The sequence below is a fragment of the Phalangium opilio genome, unplaced genomic scaffold, assembly GCF_054372755.1.
Source record: "Phalangium opilio isolate 3A_F unplaced genomic scaffold, DU_Popi_V2 ptg000037l_1, whole genome shotgun sequence".
NCBI lineage: Eukaryota > Metazoa > Arthropoda > Arachnida > Opiliones > Phalangiidae > Phalangium > Phalangium opilio.
Window position 1 is genome coordinate 4,639,450 of NW_028324160.1, and position 10,323 is coordinate 4,649,772.

A 10,323-nucleotide genomic window follows, 5' to 3' on the forward strand; every position below is an offset into this window, starting at 1 on the left:
TGGTGTGGTCTCCCACACTCTCCCATTGGAGGAATTTCCGCCATATTGGAAAATGGCGGACAAAATCGAGAAAACGTTTAATAACTCCGGTTTTACTTAACCGATTAACACGTAATTAGACTTCAATTGTAGATCACCTTCAAACACACAATTCACGTCTTAAGATATTTTGTCCTACAACTAACCGGAAGTTCACAATCTGACTCTGAAGAATAGCCTCATATAAAAATGGGAATTTAAAGCATTTTATGGTTTCTATATTCAGAATACATTTCCAAAATCTAGAAAAAGTTTAATAACTCTGGTTCTACTAGCCCGATTAACAAGTTATTAGGCTTCAATTGTAGATTACTTTCAAACACATAATTCATCCAAAAGATATGTTGTCCTACAACTAACCGGAAGTTCACAATCCAGCCCGGAAGGTAAGGCAAATCTAATTTTTGAGTATTTCGAAACGGTTTCAAGCGAAATAAATGCAAAGAGGGTTTTAAACCTAAAATATATTATTCCCACTATATTTTTACCTCTTTAAGTGACGATGACGTCACGAAGAGGTATTATACTGGACGTGTGTGTGGGGGGGGGGGTGTCTGTCTGTCTGTGTGTCGGTCACCGCGTCCGCAGTTGGCAAATCGGGGCAAAAGTTTTGCTTTTACTCCCAACGTTAGAATCAAGAAGTGCGTGGCGATCGGTTAGGGTTACGAGAAACGTCTAGCCTCCCAAATGCAGGGCTTCAACCAAGGGTTCATGCAATTGCGGATTTCTTATCATTTATTGTAAATCAATCGCCTTATATACCCTAAATTTCCAAAAATTGTTAAAGAGGCATAAGCTAGAATTCAAACATCAACAATAGCTATGTTTAAAATTATTTTAGGAATTAAGTTTCTTAAAACGACTTCAGTAGAATTACGTTAAACTTCTTACTACTAAAGTAATTAATATCAATTATATTTTATTAATTATTTTCTTAATATTATTAATTGCGTCTCGTATCGGAGAGGTTTATTTTTGTTTACCAACTTGTATATTAGTATATTTATCAATATTGGTTCAGCTTAAGTTTAATCATAGTCCTCTACTTGAGGTTGAGCCTCAAAATCTATATGTTCATTTGAACAAGATACTCCCTTGCATTGTCTACAAATTGAAGAATAGACTGGACCAGTTTTACCGCATTCACATTTCAAATCACAGACTTCTTTGCAGAAGCTCAGCTGGAGCAGGTTGTAGAGTGGTAACGATCGGTTTGAGTTCAGATCCTACCTGTCTCCAACCCCATTCTCTAGCATTTAGGCTGCTTCCAAACCATGTTTGAACTTGGTGATAAACTCTATTTGAATGTTGCTTTGCTGCCGCACTTGTTGGTGGAAGAGAAGCTAATTCAAAAGCTCAATTCCATAATCTTCATTTAAAGTATACACTTGGTTATGACATCTTTGTTTCACATGCTTTAACTCAACTTTAGCCGTATTGACAAGTGCCGGCGAACAATGGTATATATTAAAAACATTAGGTCTATGATGGTGCAAAGGCTGTTTTAAACACTCCCGTACTATACATTATAGCTCCGGTCTCAAAAGAAATAAAATTTTTCAGTAATGGGAACTATATGCTTTATTTTAGAAATGTATTCTGAAAATAGAAACCATAAAATGCTTTAAATCCCCATTTTTATATGAGACCAATCTTCAGGGTCAGATTGTGAACTTCCGGTTAGTTGTAGGGCAAAATATCTTAAGAGATGAATTATGTGTTTGAAGGCGATCTACAATTGAAGCCTAATTACGTGTCAATCGGTTAAGTAGAACCGGAGTTATTAAACGTTTTCTCGATTTTGTCCGCCATTTTCCAATATGGCGGACATTCCTCCAATGAGAGAGTGTGGGAGACCACACCACGTTAAAGAGCGCCCAAAAATCTATAAGATCTGAAATTTTCAGCTTTGTTTCAATTTGTTGCGGGTTAAAACCTATTTTTCCTGTACTATAAGGCTAAGTATAGGTTTATAATTACTAGAGCCAACCAAATGTTATTTCCAGTATTCCCTTGCAAATGAGAACCGGAAGAGATTATAGGATTATCTATGTTATAGACTGCCACGAGACGTTCGTCTTTAGAGAAAGCCCAGTTTACATTAACCCCATTAAAAGTAGCTACCGAACAATGTCTAGAAATTGTTGATAGTTTGTTTACTATACTTACCAATATGCAATGCTTAGAGCTCTTGGATAGATGTTTCGTGCGATTCAGAGCTTCAACCATGAAATACTTTGAGAACTTCCTGTTGAAACCGTTGACTTCTTGGTTCAGAAAGCTTCTACGGCGGGAATTAAAAAAAGATCTTGTAAACATTGATATTTTCGGCTTACAAAGTTGTTGCCTATTCGCCGGAAAGTAGAAACGGATGTCCTTGTCAACTGCACAAAGTTCCTTATTTCTATTTGTACTTTTGGCGTCATTCGTGAGACAAATCAACCTATTGCTATAATACAGGCATTCATTAACAATTACTAAACCATGAATTATAAAAAGGCGATTGATATAAGTCATCGTGTATTTGTTGGGCTAATGCCTAAAAGCACAAGGAATATCTATCTTGGATCTTTCAAAAAAGCTCTATCTGGAAATAAATAACAGATATACCGTTTTGAACAACTTGGAAAGGCGTAACCCATTTACAGGAAATAATTGCATGTTATCATAAAAGATATCTGAGCTTAACAGCATAATGCTGAGGTTGGAAATCCTTTGAAAGTGTCTAGTGTAAACGCGGCTTTATGCTATTGTTATCAGCTAACCATTAGACCCGTCGGGGTAAAATAGAGTTTGGTGTTTTTACATCTTTTTTCTAAAGACGTTTGATAATCTGGGAGCACGGTAGTGCTCCCAGCCAAGTCGAGCACTGACATCCTTTTCTCGAAGCAACTCGTGGCACTTTTAAGCCCACTGTAACTTCGTGATGGGTACAGGTAAAAGTCTGAAATTTTGCTTGCCGCGAGGACTGTCAATCCTAGCTATAGTTTCCAAATTTCAAGTTCCTACCCTATATACTTTTCGAAATATCACAGGTGAAATTTACCTTATTTTGTCACTCACTCACTCACTCACTCACCGATCATCAAAATTCTAAGGTACTTCTAGGGTAGATAAAAATTTAAAATTCAGGATTTAGTTTTCATTTATTTTATAAAGCACAGAAAAATTAAAACATCCCAAAATTTTTATAAAATTGTTCTTTAGCTCTTTATTTTAAAACTAGATGGCGAGTAGGGGGAAAGTGCCGGTCCCGGAACATACAGTGGAAGGCAGGGAGGATTGAGGATTGAGGATTGAGGATATGAGGATTGAGGATTGAGGATTGCAAGATGGCGGGTGAGAAAACAAGATGGTGGGGGGAGACTTTGTACGTAAGCCCTTTGATTGACTCACCCCTCTCTCAGACCGGCAAGAGGGCGTTTTTTGATTGACTCACCCCTCTCATCACCGCACCTGCAAGGGGTGTTTTTGATTGACAGGTCAATGAAGCGTGATCGATTCTCGGATGTTGAAGTACATACATTGGAGTATGAAGATAGGGTGAATTATGATTTAAGAAATAAACAGTATTTTAATATGTTAATTAGATTAAAATTTGAACCATTAATTTCCCCGCTATTAATCAAATGGTTAAGGGGGTATGAAACTCCAGATGACGTTGGGGGAAAATAAAGAATCCCCGTAAAAACCCAGCTCTACCGATTATTCTAGATCATTCTAGAAAAATTAAAATGCGCCACGTAAAACCCAGGTTAACGTTGTTTAAGGCCATGACGTAAAATGTACAGTCAAAGTTGTAGATTGTTCGAGAATAATCCCCCCGAAAAAACCCACCATTAATGTACAGTCAAAGCTAGGATGATGATCTTATTAAATAGTATAAATTGCCAGGACCCTGAGTTAAACCACCATCACAATCTCTCTAAAGTCCGACGAGGAAGGAAGGAACAGCCACCAAGTACAATGTAAGTATAATTTTTGTGGACTTGGTGTTTTTTAAAGTTAAAGATTGGATGTAAAACTTAGTTTTTTTTCCATTTCACAGAATGTCTGCTGTAGTGCTATTCCCCCTATCAGATGAGAAAGTAATTGAGGTTACCCCGAAGTTAGACGTACGACTAGGGTTCAAAGAAAGTTCAACGGGACTAATTTTACAAGAGTCTGAATTCCATGACCTATACAACAGGAAGGATGAAAAAGTTCTTCGAAACCGACGACGCCCCGGAGACATCATGGTTCTTTACCGGTTCTGAAACGAAGCGTGTGGAGTTGCGAATATATCGAGACCGTAAGATTATAGACATCAGGGAACTATACCCTGGAACAGGTGCTATGTACGGCAAGTTCTTCCCAACAAAGAAGGGATTCGCTGTTGGACACTACCTTGCCAAGACGTTAATGGATAAGTATAAAGACGCAGTCACATTTCTTAACGAGGCGAATCGGGTGCGCACATTATTAAGAAAATGTATTGTAGAACAATTGAAATCAAACATCCGTAAATGTTGTTACGGATGTAGTATTGATCATCCCTCCCAAACCCAACACGATTGTTTAAATGGATGGGAAATGCGTGTTTCAATGAACTTTGACACCGCGATAAGTAATCTTGATTATGTTGAAATTTATAAGATATTTACCCTAAGCACTTTTTTAAGTGACGAATTTTGTAAGTCTATGATTGGTCAAATCGTATGTAATGCCAAAGAATATTTGTAAATAAAAAACAACTTGATCCTTAAAAGTGATTCATTCCTTAAAATGGACTTCAGCTTACAACACCCATTTAATGGTCTCATACCCGGGGCGACACAGTCGGGAAAATCATACTTTGTAGCTAACCTTATAAAGTATAAAGATATAAGTATATCACCCTCCCCAGATAGGATAATATGGTGTTACACTGAATATCAACCGAAATTATTTAATTCGGTATTAGATCACACGCCTACCGTGGAATTTCACGAAGGTATATTAAATGTGAATATACTAGACCCCAATATCAAGAATTTTGTTATACTTGATGATTTACTTTGTGAAATATCTAATAACAAGGATGTAACTAATTTGTTCATACGGGGCTCGCACCATAAAAACACCTCTGTTTCTATTTTGATGCAAAATTTATATTACCCCGGGAAGGAAATTAGAACATTAAATTTAAACGCCCACTACTTGATAATATTCAAATCTCCTCGAGATAAATCGGCTATATTTCATTTAGCCAAACAGATTTGTCCCACTAATAGTAAATACGTCATTGACGCGTTCCATCAGGCAATTGCTAGAGATTTTGGGTATTTATGGGTTGATTTAAAGCCAACGACGTCAGATGATCATAGACTACGGACGGGACTCATACCGGGCGAAGAAGCCGCAGTCTATATTCCAAAATGAAAAGAGTGCATACGCTTCAACATTTCTTAAAGTATCTGACTACTTGTAATGCGTGTCAGAGAAAATACGCAATCAAACACGCTAGTAATGACTCTATCAAGGCTATAGTGGAATGTTGTATAAATGTCCTACGCGGTAACGTGAAGTTATCAGATGACCAGAGGAAACGATTGAAGAAGCACTGTCTAATGTTACGGAAGTTATCTAAACAAAGCACTGTAGCAAAACGAAAAAAGATCCTTATTCAAAAAGGTGGATTTTTATCTCTTTTGTTAGCACCCCTCTTATCGGTTGTTAGCAGTGCTGCCGGTGCAGCTATAAGCAGAGCAATTAAAAATGGCTAGAAAGATGATTTTGGTACCTGAAGAGGTTTACCGCCGATTAAACTCGCAACCAAAAGTTGAACATAGTGAAAATTTGGATACGAAGACTGTTTTGGTAGACAACAAATTGAACCAGACGCAAAAAGTTAACATGTACAATCATTTACTAACGAGTGCTATTAACAAAAGAAAAAAGAAGAAACCCGTTAAACAACTGAAAAAGAAAGATTGGTATTCTGAAATAGCCATGACAATACCAGATTCACACCTCAAACCAGCCATTGCATTATACAAGTGGATTGATATCAACTCCAAGATTAATTGGTCCCCCAACGGGGAACTTATATACAGGGGACAACCAATCTTCGGGTCGAATATTATGGATATTTTACACGAATCAGTTAAAGGTTATAAAAGTTAACCGAAACACACTGTCGTTGGAATAAATCAGTTTTACGAAATGTTAATAAAAGAAAATGTACCAAAAACTATCGTGAGAAACAAATTCCCCTTTGGAGACTATAAGAGTGTTGTACCAAATACCTATCTCGATGTATCTAAAAGCGATTTACCGAAAATTGATAATTATCCCCCAACCCCGGATTCCCATTATGGTAATGGTCTCAACACTTGGAGAAACTTGAAATAAAGAATATATATCAATACCACGTTTCATTTCTTTCACAAATTACTTACACGTTATCATGGAAGGATGTAACGACCCTTCTCCCACAGGGCTTCTAGCCTCCCTGTCCGTTTCATTTTTAAATAGTCCCAAAGTTATTACGGCGCTTTTGATATTATTTCTTATTATAATTATCGAGTTATCTGATTTCGCTTATTGGTATACTCAAAAAACCTTAAACTGCACGACTAATGGATAAACTAGAAGAAATATACTTCAATGAAAAAGATCCGGGGAGCTTCGGAGGTGTACAAGGACTATATAGGGCTGCGAGGGAAAAGGGGATTAACGTTTCCTTAAATGATGTTATTGAGTTCCTACAACGTCAAGATACGTATACGCTGCACAAACCCGCGAGGCACAACTTCAGAAGGAACAAGACTATTGTGTACGGTATAGATGAACAATGGCAACTTGATCTGGCGGACATGCAAAACATTAAGCGTCGTAATGACGAATATAGATTTCTACTGTGCTGTATTGACGTATTCAGTAAATTTGCTTTCGCCGTCGCTATTAAAGACAAGAAAGGGCCTACGATGGTTGCGGCGTTTAGATCCGTTTTAGAGTCTGGTAGAAAACCCAAGATTGTTCAGTCGGATCATGGGAATGAATTTCTAAATAAAGAACTGCAAAGTGAATTGAAACGTTTGGACATCAACTTTTTCGCCACACACTCGGAAGTGAAATGTAGTATCGTTGAACGATTTAATCGAACCTTTAAGGAGCGAATGTACCGCTATTTTACGCAAAACGACACCTACAAATACATTGACGTATTACCCGACTTATTGGAATCGTATAATAACAACTACCACAAATCAATTAAATGCAAACCCACTGAAGTGACAGAGGAAAATTCGAAAGAAATCTGGTTAAATTTGTACGGAAAAGTAAACTTTTCGCCGCCAGTTTCATACCCCTTTGAAATTGATGATTTAGTTAGAATAAGCAAAAATAAAACGTTTGAAAAAGGGTATTTGGCCAATTATACCGAAGAACTATTCAAAGTAACAGAACGGATCCCGAGAGATCCACCCGTATATAAACTGAAGGATTTGAACTCCGAGCTCATTTCCGATGTGTTCTACAAAGAGGAAATACAGAAAGTTGGCAAGGACCTAGAAAACTGTAAATTTAAAATTGAAAAACTATTACGAAAACGTAAAAAACCTGACGGTACTAAAGAACTCCTCGTACGGTGGAGAGGGTATAGTTCCGAATTTGATTCCTGGGTGCAAGAAATCGACGTAAAATGAGTTTCTACATCACACTACCCTCTGACTCGTCAACGCAATATTTCAAAAGAAATACTATAAGCAAGTTCAGAACGTATCTACGGGAATCTATAACACTAGAGGGATCTCACGAGGTTGCTCTGGCTGAAATAAGCTATCCCAGAATATGGAATAATGTAAAAAGGGAGTGCATAGTTCGCATTTGGGATAAATCGTTCGAAGGTGTTGTTTCGGATGAATTGCCAGAGGAAGGTTCCGGTTTAGGTGAATCTGAAGAGATAATTAACGGAGTGAATGAAAACCGGGATATAGCCACAGTTATACCTCCCGGATATTACGGTTCTGTAGAGGAATTACTCGAAATATTGTCAATCGACGATGCTGGTGCTACTGAAAAAATAAAATCTAGGGTTGAGTTCTCATACAACAAACCAAATCGACGGGTGATGGTTGAATTAAAAGGGACGAACCAACTTTATATCCCAAGCGAAATTGCCGTTATATTGGGGTTCACTTGGAAACCAAAGAAAGACGTTACCGTGGTCACTTCCATGACGGCCCCATTCAGTTGCGATATGGATGCTGGAATGCACTCCTTATTCGTATACTCTGATATAATTCAGTCTCGATCAGTAGGAGACTCTGACGTCCCTCTCTTAAGAATTATAAGTATCAACGGGAAGGATGGAGACACGGTGGAAAAAGAGTTTGCTAAACCTCATTATATGCCCATGTAGCGAAAAACAAGTTCCAGACAATTGAAATTAACATTATGAGTGAAATGGGTGAACCGGTTAAGTTCGAACGTGGGAAAGTTCACGTCACTCTACATTTCAGACCCAGAAGAACTTGGCACTTGTTATAAGAACTACGTTGAATTCAATCCCCGCCCCATTTATGACGTGATTGTCAAAGTGTAAGGATGTCTCCATATAATACGGGTCACGTTTCTGTTAAGGATTATGAGGATTATTATCGAAATCAAATTGGACATGGATCCATCCCAGTATATAGAGGTTTGGCCGTGCAACGTGGTTATGGTCTGGGGTCAATTATCTCCTCGGCGTTCAGATCAGCCATGCCATTACTTAAAAGGGGTGCCACGTTCCTAGGTCGAAAGTTTTTAAACACTTGCGCGAAAATTGCGACGGATTATTCAAGCAGTGTACCCATTAAACAAGCATTGAGAACTAGGGGTAAAGAAGCGGGTAAGGAAACATTGAGAAGGGCGGCCGAAGAAGTGACCAAGCTAACTGGAAACGGACGTAAAAGGAAACGCAAAGTGTCACCCATCATCAGTTCTGTTCGAACTAAGAAGAAGAGAAGGTCGTCATCTCTACACCCGGATATATTTTCATAATGTCGCTCGCACACCCAAACTCTATGAACAGCGTCAGCTCGGAACTAAATGTTTTTCACGTACCCTATACCCAAACTGGGATAATAGGAAGTCAATGGGTGGAGTATAACTCTACCTCCAACGTAGATGAAAATCAGGCTATTATATTTCCCGTCACCGGGAACTCCGAGTCATACATGGACTTGAAAAACACGCTCCTGCATTTACAAGTAAAAGTGGTTAAAGCGGATGGGTCTCTACCGAAGGCCGCTGTGTACGATGCGAATGGTACTTTGACAACTCAGGCGAATAAAGTTGGACCCGAAAACCTATTACACTCCAGTCTTTTTAGTGAACTACACGTATCATTGAATGATACATCAGTCACATCATGTCCTCAACAATACGCATTCAAGAGCATGATTCAAACGCTATTGACATTTGGTGGTCCAGCGAAAAAGAGTTTTTTGACCGGGGCACTATTCTACAAAGATACGGCGGGACATTTTGACGACTTTTTCGAAAATGAAGGGTTTTTGAAACGGAGTAAATTTGCCCAAAATCGAGTTATAGACTTGATTGGTGTCGTACACGCCGATATATGTCAGCAAAATCGCTTTATCCCCAATCTGGTCGATGTGAATTTTAAATTTATCAAAAGTCCCAACGAATTCTGCTTACATGCGGATGGAATTAAAGCGAAAGTTATATTTACCCACGCTTCGTTATTCAAAAGAAGAGTTAAACTAACCCCCGAGATTATGATATCACACGCTAAAACCCTGGAATTGGCCACGATGAAATACCCCATAACACGTACGGAATGTAATACGTTTTCCATATCTCAAGGAAGTAAGATAGCAGTCAAAGACAATTTATTTAGCGGTCAACAACCGAATAAAGTTGTAATTGGATTTGTAGACCAGAACGCGTTTTTGGGTGATTATAAAAAGTCGCCTTTTAATTTTAAAAATGAAGCGGTGACTCAAATCACCTTATCCGTTGATGGGGTTAGCGTACCCCATAAACCCATCAAACCCCAACTTTAAGGATAACCTATGTATGAGATCGTACGCCAATCTCTTTCTTCAAACCGGACAATTGAATATCGACGAGGGTAATTTCATTGACCGTGACGAGTTCGCCAATGGTAATGCTCTTTTCGTATTCGACTTGACCCCCGACCTGAATGGTAGTTCGACTGAAAGTTTCAACTTTATAAAGAACGGTAGTGTCCGATTGGAGTTAATATTTGCCGAAGCGCTACCGGCTACAATTGCCGTCGTTTACTATTCCGAA

At 38.4% G+C, this 10,323-nt stretch overlaps 1 protein-coding gene across 1 annotated transcript; it reads left to right on the forward strand.

Annotated features, from left to right (window-relative positions):
- Positions 1-9,044: 9,044 nt before the first annotated feature.
- Positions 9,045-10,073, forward strand: LOC149683455 (uncharacterized protein F54H12.2-like). Its single transcript, XM_089871273.1, has one exon. It carries the CDS (start codon positions 9,045-9,047, stop codon positions 10,071-10,073), a length of 1,029 nt encoding a protein of 342 aa, XP_089727399.1.
- The last annotated feature ends 250 nt before the right edge of the window (positions 10,074-10,323 follow it).

Coding starts and splice junctions, on each gene's coding strand:
- LOC149683455 (XM_089871273.1), top strand. CDS start 9,045: ATGTCGCTCGCACACCCAAACTCTATGAACAGCGTCAGCTCGGAACTA.